General features: G+C 33.9%; 1 protein-coding gene across 2 annotated transcripts in view; it reads left to right on the forward strand.

Moving 5' to 3' along the window:
- The window catches only part of LOC124372806, a 30731-nt gene extending 13568 nt beyond the window's left edge, over nucleotides 1-17163 (forward strand). The window contains exons 1-6 of one of the 2 annotated variants that reach the window (XM_046831213.1): nucleotides 6013-6122; nucleotides 9344-9449; nucleotides 12684-12811; nucleotides 13675-13751; nucleotides 15996-16088; nucleotides 16841-17163. In XM_046831213.1, the coding sequence (XP_046687169.1) occupies nucleotides 6064-6122; nucleotides 9344-9449; nucleotides 12684-12811; nucleotides 13675-13751; nucleotides 15996-16088; nucleotides 16841-17082 (705 nt within the window). In that variant the 5' untranslated portion in view covers nucleotides 6013-6063 and the 3' untranslated portion in view covers nucleotides 17083-17163. Of the gene's footprint in view, nucleotides 1-6012; nucleotides 6123-9343; nucleotides 9450-12683; nucleotides 12812-13674; nucleotides 13752-15995; nucleotides 16089-16840 lie in introns of those variants that run through there. The other variant, XM_046831214.1, reaches the window with a different exon arrangement.
- The last annotated feature ends 846 nt before the right edge of the window (nucleotides 17164-18009 follow it).

An 18009-nucleotide genomic window follows, 5' to 3' on the forward strand; every position in this document is an offset into this window, starting at 1 on the left:
ATTAATTTAGCCCGTATTGTATTTATGTTTTCTGCTTAGTAAAGCATTTAATTTTACTAATACGATAAGTATGAATATTTGGACGGGGGTATGGTTGTTTGTCCTTTCACCACCCAAAATCTACTGAATTCTAATGAATTAACAACCTGCTTAACCACCAAGTATGCAATTCTACTAAAATCATAAGTAAGAACGTTTGGATAACCTTTCACCACCCAAAATCTAACCCTAAATCTATGTTTAAGTTTTCTAAAAACGTGTTTTAAAAACACATTGTAATATTTATGCAAAAATCGCTGGGGATACCTTAAATTTACTTTATTGATTGGTAGAACAAAATCAACATTCGTTAAAGAAATAACTAATTCAAATATTATGAAAGTGTATATGATAAGAAACTATTTCTTGTAATTCCTCAAGAAAAGATACGGTAGATGGTAGTGAAGTGTTTCTGACTTATTCAAGAGGTATAGTGGGAAGTCAGATGGCCAACAGCATCGTTCTCTTTGTTAACAACACCTGAACTAAACTGAACGGAAAGACGGGGGAAGATCCCCACTGTTAAGTATTCCTTGCGTTAAATAACTTGTTTTTTATTGCCTAATATGAAAAGGCAACTTTTATTGAATAATAATTATGTATATATTTTTTGGAAAATTTATACTCTATATTTGCCTTTATTTACTAAAACTGTATATACTACATTAATTCTATATCTCTTTCTGCGGCCTAGTGCCTACAATACCATTCCTTACTGGATTAAAATATTCACGTACAGTGACAGATCAATGAACCATTGTTTCCCGAATCAGCTGTTTACTGTACACTCACCAACCAATCACAACGGTTGACTTATCAAGGCTCAATTGCCCACCTTGCAAGCGACGGCACGCTTGCTCATTATACTCTCGGTCCCGCCTGGGGCACTTGTGTACACTCTAGCCACTGCTTACCATACTTACTCTCTCCCCCATGTGTTACTCTCTCACTTAAAATATTAGTTTATCTCTATTTGTTGTACTTTTACATTAACATTAAAGTCAGTGCTCTGGATTGGCAATCTCTACCAGAACGTCTCTGCTCCCGGACACCCGCGTCTACCGTGCTCTACAGGACTGGCCACAGTGTTATGAACTATTCGTTTGCGGTCGTATTGTGCGTGAGTGAATCCGTGAAGGACATCTTCCGTCTTCACGCCTGCCTACAAGACAGCAGCCTATTTCCACACTTACTAATCACAACCTGGCCCTCAACAACAGCAGACTACGGTTAGGTACCTCTCATGAAAACAAAGGTAACTGTTTATTTTCTGCACTTTATTTGAATATGCACTGTTCATAAACTCATTATGTGTAACCTAGTGAACTCTTGTTAAAAATCAGTGTGTTCGGCGTCTTCACTGCCTAGTGTGAAGTGGTCCTTCTTAATAGAGCCTCTAAAATATTATCTCACGGTTCTCATAACCAAAATTCATTCTTTTCACCCTCAAATGAAGCGTCTGAAACAAAGGTCCCAATGACTGCTGGTACGGACGAGCATCAGTATTGCGACCTATACTTTAGTGCTGGGGAAGAGAGGAACGATGTTGAAGTGTAGATAACGGCGTCATGTCGAGAACAAGTTTGTGATCAATGGAAAAGTTGTGAGTAGTGGGCGGAGAGTAGACGATAGACGTCAAGTCTTGATGAATCTAGGTAGGGTCGCCCAGTAGTGCTCTGGGGCGTGTCAAGATGTGCAGTGGAAGAGAACTCTAGCGGGAAGACCAGGAACTGATATAGTCCCACTCCGAGGAGTCTGCTAAGTCAAAGAAAACGCATTGGACCCTGCATGTTGCAGTAGCAGTTGACGTGAGCTGCATGATCAGCACGATCCCGAGGTCTATCACCCTAGACAATAAGGACTTCCCGAAGAACTTGGAGATAATCCTTCCAGGTGAAGAAGCCTAACACTTGTCCTTTTAATCTCGATTCATAAAAACGTGAACCACGGAGAGAGGAGATTCATTTGGCGCTACATGTAAATGCAAGACTAACACGGTCGGATCGATAGGGCCATGAAAACGGATCATCTACATAGAGAGGGCAGCGGAGATTTGCGCTCTGCAAGCGAGGCGTGTTTATTAATTTTCCACAGAAATAACATCGATCCAAGAACCTACCCCTGTGGCACACCAGCAGTCACTGCTCTTACGGTCGAATTATAAATCCCCACCGAGACAAAGACCGACGCTCGGTCAGGAAGGAGTGAAACAACCGGAACATTGGACACAGTTCAGTAATAACGAGCCCGTAAAGGATACATTCATGCCACACCTTGTCGAATGCCTTATTTATATCCAAGCTGATTGTGGTGGTGAACAAACTGTTATTAAAGTTGTTAACCGGGGTAGTGATAACCCTTGGCAGCTGGAGGGTGGTAGAATCTACCTAAAGATACCCGTACTGATCATTGTGAATCTGATGATGGAATCTCTCTAGGAACCTACAAGCACGAACCACTCAATAACGTTTGAGAAGGTCGGGAGCAGGGAAATTAGTCTGTAGTTCTCAGGCTAACCCAAGCCATTGCCAGGCTGAGGAATTTGTAGAAGCTTGGGCAGTTTCCACGAAGTCCAAAAGTGTGCCTGGGCGAGGCAGAATTTCATGATCGCAGTGACCCAGTGTACATTCCGGGAGCCGTCTGGGGGCACCAGAAGCAAGTTATCAGACCTTACGAGGCCTCAGCATTGTCCTTTGCAGAATACACGAGCCGTTTCGACTCGGATTGGACGACAAACCGTCTTATCAGATCACAGCAATCCGCCAGTCGGATCTATCCTCAGATCGCATGGAGGACAGGTTGTCTAAGCATCGTTTTTCGCTGTTTTTTAGACCTAATGTCATTAAAATGATAACTCAGTCTCTTATGTTGCATTCGTTGAATTTATTTTTGAATGCATCTTGTACATTTTATCAACGTAAATGTTCTTTTCAGCTTTATAATTCCAAAAAAGAAAGACAATAAATGACTATATGTTTTGTATTATTTAACGAGTTTTTATAATTCGTACTTATAATTGGTCGTTTGACGTTTTTCTTTAGCAAAATTGTCTTTTGTCAATCGTGCCAAGGAATTTCCTCCAGAGATTCAAATTCTTTTGATGTACTACATATTTGATTGAGCTGTTTTTTTAATGGGCCCAGCTTTATATTGTATTCAATACACTGATAAAACAACTGTGCAGAGCTGTCGTAAATGTGCCCTACAGCTTTATCCAGTAAAAACAAAAGCAACCTAACAACGATTTTTATTTTTTTTAAGGCAACAAATGTGTAAATCTTTTACTATTATTTAACAACTTTTATGGTAATTATTTGTAATTAGCTTTTTGTCGTCTTTTTTGGCAAATAGTATGTTGCAAAATTGTGTCAAGAAAGTTTCTACAAAGCTTCTTATTCTTTTGACGCACTACATATTGGATGAGTAGATTTTGTAATGTGCTCAGCGTTATTTTATATGCAATAACCTCTTTGATAAAACAACTGTGCAGAGCTTTTTTAAGTGAAAGACAGATCTTTGTAGTCTTTGTTGATCATCAAAAGTCAAATTTTCGCCGCGTGATAATTGTGACTTCGGCACTAAGCTACCGCTAGAAGGACTACATTTAATTAATTTCCGTCGTTTTGTCAATAAACTTTGGAAATAATATAATATTATCTAAACCTCTTCATTGATAGTACGAAATGAACACTCTGTCATTGCCTTGATGCCTACGGAAATCTCGCATTGTGCCTTGAAATAAAGATCAATTTTGTTTAAAACAAACGTACCTTACAAATCTTTCTGCACAATCGTGTCGCTAAAGCGACGGTTGGTGTTAATAAGGATATATCTACGTTAACATGATGACGTTTAGTGAAACGTTTGTTAAAGATTTGTAGTTTTCATTGGTGAATAATGTTTCCCGTACCTCGATAACATCCCCGGAATCTCAACGGAAAATATCGAGATTAATCTCCAAAAGCGGCCTTCTACTATTATACTCTTTTGCTCAATACGTTGCATTAGTTCTTTTTGTTCTTGAAGAACAAGGTGCTTCAAATTTTAAATTAGTTCTTGACGATCATTTTCTAGCTCAATTTATTCTTGGAACTGAGCAATAATAACAATCATTTCTATGTTGCTAATGGCTAAAGAGAAACATTTTCAGGCTTATTTTCTCCCAATCTCAAACAGTTCTTGGTCTTAAAAACTATACGCTTATTGGACGTCTTCGACGAAGTACATCCTTTCAAGATTAGTTGCGTGAGGTTAACATAAATGATAAAGTGAAAAGAATGCAAACTTTTATGTACGTGTAGGACCTATTGCAACATATAAATGGCTGCGATTACTGCTCAAGTACAAGAAAATCATCGTCAAGAAGCACTTTGTTCTATAAGAACGAAAAGATTTAATGCAACATATTGAGCAAAAGAGTACCACAGTAGACGGTCGCTTTTAGAGATTAATCTCAATATTCTCCGTCGTGATGTCGGGGATGTCATACAGGTATGGGAAAAAATTATTTTTCAATGAAAAATACAAACCTTTAACAAAAGTTTGACTAAACGTCATTATGATAGCAGAGATCCTTATTGAAGCCAACAGTCGCTTTAGTGACAAGATTGTGCTGAAGATTTTACAGTAACTTTGTTTTAAACAAAAATTGATCTTTACTTGAAAACACAAGGTGAGATTTTCTTAGTAATCAGGGCAATGACAAAATTTTCATTTCGTACTATTAATCAAGATTTTTCAGTTTATATTATATTATTTCCGAAGTCTGCTGACAAAACAACTGAAATGAATGAACTGTACTCGTTATAAAGGTATCTTAGTGCCAAAGTCACAACTATAATTCTGGCCAAGATTGGACTTTTGATGACCAACAAAGGAAATCTGTCTTTCACTTATGATAGCTCTGCACAGTTTTTTTATTAGAGAGTGTACGAGTATTCCATATAAAATAAAGTTGGGCCCTTTACAAAATATTCTCATCAAATATGTATTGCTGTTTTTGAAACATTGTGAATATTCTTGTTATATTATGTTATAGTTTATTATGTTATTTCTATTGTTATAGTTTATTTATTGTTACGGTCTATCATGATGGTATTGTTACAGTTTTAAAACATTTATATACATATTTATTCTAGTTATATATCATGCCTTGCAATAGAGTATTATGTTAATGTCATTTTTTATGTCCGTTGAAAATAAATAAATATGTAGGATACACTCCATAATTTTATGCGGGCGTGAAGTGGTGACGTACCAATTCAAATTGCCTCTTTACATTCAGGTTTGACTCCATGGCTTTCAATATTATTCATTCTGAGGGGTTTTCCTTACTAAAAGGGGCAAACTGATCGACGAGGTCTTTTAAAACGCGTGGATACTTTCCCGTCGATTATAAAAAAGACTAAAGTATGAATGACCTTTACAATTTTAGTAGTGATATTAAAAATCGTTTTTTAAACAGGGACAGTGAGAAACATTCTTTCAGTGGTATGATTAATCAAACACTATAAAGTCACAATAGCAAACGTTTTTGATATTTCCATATTACATGGTTAACATTTATTTTATGCAATCAAAATAGTATAGGTAGGTTTATATTTCATTGGCTGATTTTCTAAGTACTTACTCTTCCTTTGACAGACCGACTTCAACAAGGAGCGCCAAAGTTTTTCAGAGGAATATATGAGACATGGTTTTGTGTGTGTGCAGATGAATATGTTAAAAGTTTAATTTGCTTGGTCCGTTCGGAACTGGGCGTCGCTATAGTGTATTTCCATGAATCGTGTCCAGCCGAAGGTGGCAGTAGTTTACGCTGAAGAGGAGAGACGAATTACGAGATTAAGGGTAGGGGCAGATGTCTGTCTATTTTCCTCCATTTTTTAGCAGTAACTAGTCAGAAGTTGCACCGTGCAGGTGGATTGATTTGTTACGGCGGGGCGGGGCGCGTTCATTGTAAAACTGTTGGGTTATCGGTAATGTTTTTTATGTTGATTGTAAACTATAATTAGTGTATCAAATGTAATGCAGTTGCAGTGTAACATCTCGTGGATTGTCCTCAATTACATTGTTCTCTTCCTTGGGTAAGTATATGTTAAGATTAAACTAGGTAAGGACGATAAACTTACGTAATATATTGTAAAAAATACAATTTAGGGAGTTTTCATAACACATTTCACGTTGACAAAGTGGTAAACACAAACAGTCCTACAATTCCTACTGAAACAAAAATGTACAAAGGTAACAGGAAAATGTAAAATAATAAGAACACTAGTAAATTACAAATTTTCTTAGAACTCGTAAAATTAACAACACAATGCCACATTAATCAAGTATGATGTTTTCATCGTCTAAGCGTTGTACTGTATTTAGCTTTACTAATAAGCATTAAATTTAAAATGGAAATTTACTGTATATCAATACAGTTTATATCTTGAATACATAAGAAATTTTGTTGTTTACGTTAGTTTTCTAATTTTATTCAATACAAGCAAAGAATAAAATTAGTTTGGCTTCTGAAATCCTATTTTCATTTCATATCATATTTTTTCGACAAGTCACTTTTGTGCACATTTTTTATGATTATGACACCTACATTTTGTTTGGTTTGGAGTACAATTTATTTATTGTAACTAAAACCAGCATTAGCAGTCCAAAATTTAAAATGGGCCTAAACACCCACATCTTAAAGTACATTTAAAAAACTAAAAAAAGAGAATAAAACGGATGTTTTTCTTATAGGGCAACCAAAGAATTAACTAAATCCCATCGATATGGATACCTATACATTGCAGACACAAGAGAAAATACAAGAGACATTGAACTGTGTCCTCAAATATCAGCGTTGGGAAATAGCAACACTTTCCTACCAGTTTCGGATCATAATCTATTAAAATAGTCTATGAATAGATCATGACAATTTCAATTCCATTCTTACGAAGATGCAACAATATGTATGCGGTCTTTCACGATCGAGAGCAATAGCCTAATTCTACAATAATTAGTGATAGAGTATGATTGCTGTTGGTTGAACGAGGTCCTGAAACAGTTGATGTATTTTTAATCTCCAGTTTCAGATGGTAATAGGCTTATGGACGTCAAATGGTTTCACAAGAATTACAAACAGTGAAAAAGTACTGAGACGGTTGTTACTTTATAGGTAGTCAGTCAGAAGATGCTTTATTTTCTTTCCCTTGTATTTTGTCTCCTGTTAGTTAATTAGTTATTGGCACTGGCTCTTTAGTGGTGGTTCCACTTAGTTAAAGTTGATTAAGAAGATTATCTATTGCTTTCTTTTCTGTAAGTGCCTATAATTTGTTTTCTGAGTTGTTGATGTAGTTAGTGTTTTGCTACTTTCGCAATGTGTTCAGTTTCAGCTTATATTTTGTTTCCTTCCAGTTGCCACTCTTATATCTTCTACTTGGCCTGAGCAAAGATGACGTTCCAGAGTTTTGATGAAAGTATTCTTCAGACTTCTGCAATCGATATTGCAGCACTGTTTTGTTGTTTTTTGGCTTGCAATAAGTTGTAGAGAATGGGCAGTATTCAGCTTTGTATGAATCATTTATTTATTTATTTATTTATACACGGCATACACCATTTTATAAGAAATGTTAAATCCGATACAACAAGAGATAAATTATCCTATAATACAGTACAACAAGCAACAATATATCCAAAGATAACCAGCAACAAATAAATAACACCAACTATATGAACCAATAAAAAAGTAATAATGTATCTTATAATATATAATAACAAACAATAAAATACATTTATAACATTTAACAAGCAATAAAAAACAAGACAACAAGCAGTAATTATAAAACTTCTCATTACAACACTGATATGTGACCCTCTAAAGGCGCCACCAATCACTCATCACCAACTCCATCGTTCGCAGTAAGAAGGCGCACAGCCTGGCTACGAAATCGAGCCACACCAGGAGAGAAAAAGTCCACAGATCCACCTATCTCATTGCCGAGTTGTAAAAGGCGTGGGAGCGAACTGCGTTGCTGGTATAACGTAGAGTACTGAAGCCTCTCAAACAAATCCTGGGATCTTGTACGACCAGGAATGTGAAAAGGAAGCTCCAGTAACAGCTCAGGGCAGCCCACAACACCATTGATCAACTTCATGAGGAGAACTGAGTCTTGAATCCTTCTGCGAATGTCTAAGTCATGAAGGCGGAAGTGAGACTTCAGTAGTGGTACAGGGACTTCAAGGTAGTTGTACCCCATTCGGCAGCCAACAACCCTGATGAATCGGACCTGGACTCTCTCAATATCCGATATGAGAGTAGATTGATACGGAGCCCACACAGAAGAGTTGTACTCCAGGAGCGGACGCACTAGTGTCTTATACAATGTTACTAGAGAGTCAGAATGCAGCCCCCCAGAGAAACGAAAGATGAAGCCAAGCGTGGAGTTGGCTCTCCTGCAAATGAACCGCACATGCTCATCGGGATGGAGAGTTGAAGTAGTTATGACACCAAGGTCCTTCATCTTCCAGACTCTATGGAGAATTTCGCTGCCAACTCATACTATGAGTTGGCAGCGAACTATGAGTAACTGAGAATCATGCTATGGAAAGCGTTGTAAGCCAGATTAACATCCTCAGTCAAGGGCTATTTTGTGAAAATAAATCTGATTCGATTTTAGTACACAAGGTCAATAGCTTTTCCAGTTATAGTTTTTCAGAATTTTAAAATTGTTCTGTAGACTTTTTACTGCATTTCTCTTGGCTTCTTCAGATTTCTTGTGGACGTTATTATAATAAGAGTTTTCTTAAGATTTTGTCTTGTTCTATTTTTATTTTTATATGATTTATACTTTGGAACTGTTTCAAGAAAAAAATGTGTTAAGTAAAATGCTTGAAGATAATTTTCTCTCTTTATTTGTAGTTTGTTACTTACAGTTGCATTGGGCATGTGGGGGTTCTGGTGTGGGGTGTATTGTTAGTTTCACACACTAGAAACTTCACTAATTAAGGGAGCACTTTCCTAGGAAATGAGTAACTGTCATCCTAAGTTAACTTAGCCAAGCATATTTTCTACGTTAGGTTCCACAAACGTCCAGCTACTTCTCTTCTACTCCTTAATAATTACATAAATAATTTTGTATTTTTTTTGATAACGGGTGTAATTAATACGTATTTCCGTCACCAAATGTTAAAGTTATTCTCGCTGCTATATAATTTATGGTGTTTTGTTTTATATTCAACATAAACCATATAACTATTTAAAATAATTTAGCCTTTTATTATAAATATATTTTATGTGTTATAATGGCATTTTGTATTTCAGCAGCAGTATGAAGAGCATTCTGATACTAAATATTTTACTTGGGTTTACTTATTCGGACCTGGGGCCTTGCCATCCGGTCATTCCTGTACATGTGGATATCTGCAGAGTGAGTATTCATTTCTAAATGAACTATTTTATTATTTTTCTATAGTATTATGGTTACTCTGTAGAAGTGATATTTTGGTAGACGATATTTTAGCATTACTTGAGTAAATTGTGAATTTCATTTGTAATTTGCATCAGCTTCAGCAACACAAGTGCATTCATCAAGACGTGTTCTAAATAATTTTTTAAACAACGTTTTAGAATCTTATATAAGTATTAACATGCCGCCGGGTTAGACCAGACATAAATCCTCCTATAATTTCCTCTATCTTGCTCATTCTCATTTATATAAATAGTGATTAATTCCAAATGCCACTCCAAATTCAATTAAAAATTCCTAACCTAATTCTATAACCTCTGAATTAGTTCAATTCCCATCTAACCTAGAGCAGAAATAATTTGTCCTCAACATATTTGATAAGGTATACGGATTTATTAGATACTGACTATTAGTTATTTGATGTTTTACGGACTTTTAAATACATAACTCTCTATTGACAACTACATAAAAGAATTAAACTACATAAAAGGTATTGCTATTTTTGACGGTTACTCCACTCAACTTATTGACAACATACTTTACAAATCAATCAAAAGAAAAGCAAGAAAATCTATAACGACATTACTATTTTTCAAGACAACAACCCGGAATACATTTGTACAACATACAGCAATATTTCAAATCAATTACAGAAAACTTTTGAAAAGCATACAAACAAATAGATCACGTACAAAACAAACAATAAATTATCAAAAATAGTAGAAAATCCCAAAGACAAAAATCATTCGAAAAAAATCAGGAATTTATAAAATTAAATTTAACGTCTGAGAGAAATTGTACATTTGCCAAACAAAAAGGAATATTAAGACACAATTCAAACAACACTTTTCACATATAAAATATGGAAGAACGGAAAATGTACTATTGCGAAACACTGTATTAAATCAGGACACATCAACTCTGATAAAAACACAACACACTTGAATGCTTGGGAAACATTTTACATAAACAAAAATCGAGAAAACCTTGTTAATAATCAAGACGGACCTATTGAAAATTCTATTCTACTCTCAACATAATTCATAAGAAAATTAAAAGGTGATGAGATTTAAATATTTATACTGGGTAACCATTTTTCCGAATCTTTACCATATGTTATTTTTGCACTTTATGTTTAGAAAAATGTAAATATTTATTCGTTTGTGAAATTGCCTGACGATGGAATCATCGATTCTAAAAGGCCTCGAGAAATTAAATTAATATTGTTGGAATTTGTTTTGTATTATTCAATATTGGTATTAATTTTAATAATATGTTTAAGCCTAAGAAGTACTACACCAACTATTTTACTCATTAAAAATACAGATAGTATAATTTTGACAATTTTCACAACGCTTAAAAGCAGTAGTTTCAAATACACAGAAATTTAATGCTTCCCTATGGAAAATAGTCATTAAAAAAAATTTATGGTTGCCTGTAAAGTCGGTTTTACGGGCGAAGATTTTACGTGACAACGTCTTTTTCTCGGTAGAATATTTATTGATATGAATATTATTAAATTGCACAATAGGAACCAGGAATTGAATGAAAATAAGAATTGCACAAATTTTAACTATAGAAATATATTTTGTTTACTAAAACATTGTACATAATTTGAAATTGATTAAAATTTGTTATTGTAAATGGTAAAGTTGAATAAAACATTTACTAAAATTGGAATTTGAAATTCTTGCTAAACACAGTTAAATTCTAACTCCGCGCGTGGTGATTGGTCGGTTTAGTTCGTTTGTTTGGTCGCACTGTTATGACAGGTTAGAGGTTATAATTTGTTATTTTAAATGTTTGACTACGCGCTGTTTCTTCTCAATCGACTGAATTACGATTGATTGCAGAGTGATTTAAACTAATAATTTACTTAACACTATCAACATTTGTCAATAGTATGACATAACCTATAAACTCAGTTTCTCAACTTTTGTGTCAATCTAACAATTAATCAATCAATCATAGTTTACGATAATGAAATATCAGTGTACAATTATTTACCTTTATTGTTGTAGTTGTTGTAAATGACGAATCTAAGCACTCCACATTTTCACGAATAAACATAGTTATCTGCTTTATCCCGTGCGGCGGACCCACTGGACGGGCATCGTAACGTTACCGGGCGTTACACTTTTTCATGAGTGACTCCGAGCCGCAACCTAATTTAAGACGTTGTCACGTCAAAAAATCTGTAATAACTGTTATAAAATAAGTTACTTTTTCTAAAGGGTGGTAGTATTTTCTCAAGACCGATATTATTACAGCACCAATTTGTAGATTTAGAAATGACAAACAAAAGCCTATACGAAAGCCGGGTTCTAATTTTTATAAAAAAATTTAAATTTATAACGTGAGAACCATCAAATTCTTTAAGCTGCTCACAAATCTTTTGTCTTTACGGATATTGAACGCTAAAACAATAACATACATTCTACATTGTTAGCGACTGCTAAGAATCAGTGTTACGGCGTTATCAGTGAAGTGACTGAAACTATCTGAATGAAACGTCTAATAACTATAAACATAACGGCTTTGCAATAAATTGGTCAGTTGTGTGCTTGGTACTCCAACGTCTTTTTTTACATAAATTATGCAAATAAATATTTAATATTTATCTCCAAAAATTTTCTTGCGATCAGAAACTCTAAAATTATGTTCCCTTAAGTAATAGGGACTGTCTTGAAGAATGTTTCACCCAGCACTGACATAATAGTGTCATTGAAAACATTCTAGATTAGAAAGTATATCTATAGTATCTCAATCTTGTTTAAACAACCATAAAGAGTGTTTTTTCTTGGTTTGAGTACGGTACTGTTAAAGCACCAGACAAAGTTTAGGGTTTTAGAGAGAGCAACTAACAGGACTTGACATGATCTTGGGGAACAAAAGAGTGCTTTACTTCAGTCCTTTGTCCAGTACGTCTGTTATTCCACACCTTTATCTGAGATTTCTGAACATTTATATGGTTAAACTTTCTGGTCTTTATGCAGTTTGATAATAACAAGACCATAAATGATATCCACACTCATCCGAAATTCATTTCATACAAAGCATTTGGACTGTTCACTTTAAAAGCAATAATACAAAATACATTATAGATTTTGAAACTCAAAATAGATACCTTAAACTGCAATTTCTTGTTAATGTAATAAATATATGTGAAATATTTACGTAATTATTTGTTGCCAGTGGCCTATCCAAATGTACATCAACTTTTACACGGACAACCTAGGACAGACATGCTCTTGGGTCAACCGCTACCTCAATTATACATATGACGGCCAAATACAAATAGCTGAACAGTACCTGCGCTTTGTGTAAGTAATACACAATTAATAAAATTAGAACTACAACAAGTAAACAAATTCTCATTAAATTTTGTTAAAAAAATTATAGTCGATTTTAAATTATGGAAGAGTTATAATCTGTAAAATTGTTCATAAACAAAGTTTTATAAAAATAAGGATTTCAATAACATGATTGACGACAACAACTCCAATATCTGTGGCTTAATTATTAAAACCTGTACGTGTGCTATTTGTTTGGTTTACTTTTCAACTTCTTTCTAAATTTAGAATGCTAAATACTTGCTAGAGCCGCAGACTCAAGCCGGCCTTGTTGACCACCAGATGTTTACATTGAGTTACCACAATCCATTGTAGCTTTTTCCGCAGAATTTACTTATTATCTGAACTAAAAAGTCTGCACTACAACGATTCCTTAGTACAGTCAATCACAACATTATTAATCTTCCAGTCTTGTGCTTTGCCTTGATACTAGTCTGAGCAGTTCAGAGAAAACTAATGTCACTAAAAATAACAGTTCCACTCAATAATCTAATGCAGTGTTATTAGTTAAAAATTGCCAATATACTTGATCTGAGAAGTGTTTAGGAATGGGAAACCTTTTAAGACTATGGTGAATGCTCAATACATATACAATGGATATTAAAAATAATATGCTCTGAGAAGTATTGCATTTTGTTTTAGGAATAGGAAACCTGTGAACACGATGGTGATGCTCAATACGTAGACAAGGGATATTACAAATACTATGCTCTGATAAGTATTTCATATTGTTTTATGAATGGAAAACCAGAAAACACTGTGGCGAATGCCCAATAAGTAGACAAGGGACATTACAAAAACTATGCTCTGTTTAGTATTGCATTTTGTTTCAGGTATGGGGAACCTACAATCACTGCAGTGTATGCCCAATACGTAGACAAAGGACATTACGAATATATTGGTGTGAGAAGTATGTAATACATTTTTGATTATATATTTGTTATTTTATTGGAGTAATTTTTAGTCATTGAAAGTTCCAATTAAATCTTATAGTACTAAGTGTATAGTGACGAGGTATTCAGGCAATGAATAGTTTTACAATTTCTACTCACTTATTGCTTGGTGTTGTTGATTTGTTTTTAGGCTGGTTTTACTATTTAGCACCACATTTTAAGCAATAATTTTATTCAGCTTGATATAGTTTAATAATGACATTGATTTTAATTTAGGTTATTTTATTATTTTTAGTGGTCAATTTATTAAACAATTACAGTTAGCTTATTGTTTTATAGTTTTTTTTTCATATGACTGTCATTTAAGCATATACATTTCTTAACTTATTCAAGTGTTATATTTTATACCTTTATTATTTTTGTATACGCTAGATATGTGTTAATAATCACCTACGAAATTGAAATAAAGTGAAAGGATCCACCACTTTTGTTCAAAGTTGTTTAAAATATTTTATACATGGCTAAACGAGATTCTTGGACTGTATATCTTGTTCAATCAATCATTCTTTGACATAGAACTTTCACCAGTAATTAAGTTATTTTTACTGAAATGCATATCCTGGGGAAATATCGATCCTGGGTTGAAAATAAACTATATGGAAAGTGTAAAGAATATTCACCTAATGACATCCAGATCAAGGGTTAGATCATATTTATGACGTTGAGTCGTCTTTATGGTCAGATTAGTTTCACGCCATGGCAAACACGTAAAGCTTTCCTTAGAACCAAATAATTATGACAAGTTTTATAAAACAAACTTCTAATAACCAAACTTCCAGGGCAGTGTTTTTGATACTTAATATATCTCTAGGGCTCTAGCGTCTCGGTTTCAAACGTGTTTGTTAATCCTGGGTTAACACAATGTGTGATAAGTATTGGAATCCTGCCAAATTTGGGCAGGATTCGTTTTATCACAACTTTAACTACTGTTCTCGACCTAGAGTTTTCTCTCTGGTCAGGTTTGACTGAAATCTATTGTTTACTTAATGATCAACCCATAAAATTACACAGTGTCAAGTTTGTTAATGTCCCTTTTTAACGTGACTCTCATGATAATTGTAATGGCTCCTAGAACTCTGCCCTCTTGGGTTTAGTTAAACTGAAGAATACCCAGATAAGTTTCATTAGAAACAGTGGAAAGATTTAGCACAGTTTAGTAATGCCGGTCAGTAACAATAGGCTCTGCAATATTTGAAGACAAGTATTGAAATGTATTACTGTGTCAAATGTAGACCTTCAAAACAAATGAACATACGAAACGCGTATCTACATTCGAATTGTCATATTAGTAGTATCTACGGCTAAAACAAATTATGAATGATAAGCTCTTTATTTCCAAGAGCGAACTTAGAACCTTTATGCCCTTTCTTACAATCTACCTGTACCAGTATTTTCAACTAGAGAACTTTTTTTGGATGCATATTTTAAGATCTTCAAGCTCATAATATGAAATTGCTTGTGAAATTCGCCACACTGCGGTGTAAAGCTGCAATAACAATACGATAGTGTTAAAATGGTTTTTTCTTTGTATGTTTATAAAATTTGGGTTTTTCTGTTGGGTCTGTGCAAGTTAATTTTTAAGAATGAATAAGCTCTTTATTTCCCAAAGCGAAATTAGAACCTTTATGTCCTTTCTTACAATTTACCTGAACCAGTATTTTTATATACAGAACTTTTCACTACATGCATATTTTGTGATCTCCAGGCTCACATGATGAAATAGCTTGTGAAATTTGCCACACTGCGGAGTAAAGCTGCAACAACAAAAAGATAGTGTTAAAATGGTTTTTCTTTGTATGTTTATAAAATTTGGGTTTTCTGTTGGGTCTGTGCAAGTTAATTTTTAAGAATGAATAAGCTCTTTATCTCCCAAAGCGAACTTAGAACCTTTATGTCCTTTCTTACACTTTATTTGAACCAGTATTTTTATATACAGAACTTTTCACTACATGCATATTTTATGATCTCCAGGCTCAAATGATGAAATTGCTTGTGAAATTCGCCGCACTGCGGAGTAAAGCTGCAATAACAAGATGATAGTGTTAAAATTGTTTTTTCTTTGTAATAAAATTTGGGTTTTTTATTGGGTCTGTGCAAGTTAAATTAAGTATTTATAAGTTTTGAGCATTAACTAAACAAATGTTTTATATTTTTGATTGGCATCGATAGAGTGCACTGACCTCATCTTGTGTTTTGTTTAGACGGGAAATTCGTATCTCTACACGTGTACTTTTTGTTGTTCGATCCGCCCAACCTTGACATCCACTACGTCTGTACAAGCGATCCTGACTTTAGTAAGTAGAAAGTCATTTTTATTTTAAGATATCATACAATTATGGAAGTTAATTTCTATACTTAGTGCGTTGAGTAAAGCGAGTCATTTAAGATAAGCATGTTCAAACGTCGTTTTATTGGTTTGTAAAATATAATATACAATTTAAAAATTAAAAACATGTATTGGATTTTATAAATTGATAGTTTAAAAGACATGGTCAAAATATAGTTCTCTTTAGACGATTAAAAAACAAGAATCGTAAAGTATAAGTAATATGTTTAGTTAATATTACAAAACAAGTTTAACTTCCTGGTTTTTTTTGTTTGCAAAGTTGTCGTGAACATGTACAATGTTTGTAGCAACGCCTTCATGTAAACATAACAGTACAAATAAAATTAATCGTTGTCTGTCTTTTTAGAAAGATAAATAATACGTATTACAAAACGTTGCTTAAGTTCGTGGGTTAAAATTATAGCTATGAATAGAAGAATCTAGGGTTTGAGTTTTGTTTTCAGGTGTATCTTTCGGGTTTAATCAAGCATTGTATCATTTTCGAACAGTCATTATGCAGGAGATTACAAAACCCTTGCAGAATCTTTTCTGCCAACAAGAGTGTTCATTAGCTGAATAGCTATAAGATAACAGTCAATAGAGAATTAGGTGTTTGTTTAAAGCTTATTATTGGATGATTGGAAAGTACAAGTTTAATATATTTGTCATCTACAAAAAGAACATAAAATTCCGTCTAAATACCATGTATATTTCTTTCAGAAAATGGAAAAGGCACTGGCAGTGTCTATATCGAAAGCATATACCCAGATGGACCGGAGGAAGATCAGGCGACAATCAATAGAGTACTTACACTAAGCGGCTTTGATCCATCGGAACTCATTAGGATAAATAATAAATGCAACTGTTCCATCATTCCAGATCATTTTGGAACGGGTAAATGCCCAAACATGAACAACAAAGGGTCTAATTCAACTAATACAAAAATATGGGATGAATGTTGACTAGTGAACACCATTGTACACTACTTGTAATAATTACTGTTTTCTCAAGTTATACAATAAATTAAAAGTATTTTATTTTTATTAATTTAGCCCGTATTGTATTTATGTTTTCTGCTTAGTAAAGCATTTAATTTTACTAATACGATAAGTATGAATATTTGGACGGGGGTATGGTTGTTTGTCCTTTCACCACCCAAAATCTACTGAATTCTAATGAATTAACAACCTGCTTAACCACCAAGTATGCAATTCTACTAACATCATAAGTAAGAACGTTTGGATAACCTTTCACCACCCAAAATCTACCCTAAATCTATGTTTAAGTTTTCTAAAAACGTGTTTTAAAAACACATTGTAATATTTATGCAAAAATCGCTGGGGATACCTTAAATTTACTTTATTGATTGGTAGAACGAAATCAACATTCGTTAAAGAAATAACTAATTCAAATATTATGAAAGTGTATATGATAAGAAACTATTTCTTGTAATTCCTCAAGAAAAGATACGGTAGATGGTAGTGAAGTGTTTCTGACTTATTCAAGAGGTATAGTGGGAAGTCAGATGGCCAACAGCATCGTTCTCTTTGTTAACAACACCTGAACTAAACTGAACGGAAAGACGGGGGAAGATCCCCACTGTTAAGTATTCCTTGCGTTAAATAACTTGTTTTTTATTGCCTAATATGAAAAGGCAACTTTTATTGAATAATAATTATGTATATATTTTTTGGAAAATTTATACTCTATATTTGCCTTTATTTACTAAACTGTATATACTACATTAATTCTATATCTCTTTCTGCGGCCTAGTGCCTACAATACCATTCCTTACTGGATTAAAATATTCACGTACAGTGACAGATCAATGAACCATTGTTTCCCGAATCAGCTGTTTACTGTACACTCACCAACCAATCACAACGGTT

This window comes from Homalodisca vitripennis, unplaced genomic scaffold (genome assembly GCF_021130785.1).
Source record: "Homalodisca vitripennis isolate AUS2020 unplaced genomic scaffold, UT_GWSS_2.1 ScUCBcl_4052;HRSCAF=9964, whole genome shotgun sequence".
Classification (NCBI taxonomy): domain Eukaryota; kingdom Metazoa; phylum Arthropoda; class Insecta; order Hemiptera; family Cicadellidae; genus Homalodisca; species Homalodisca vitripennis.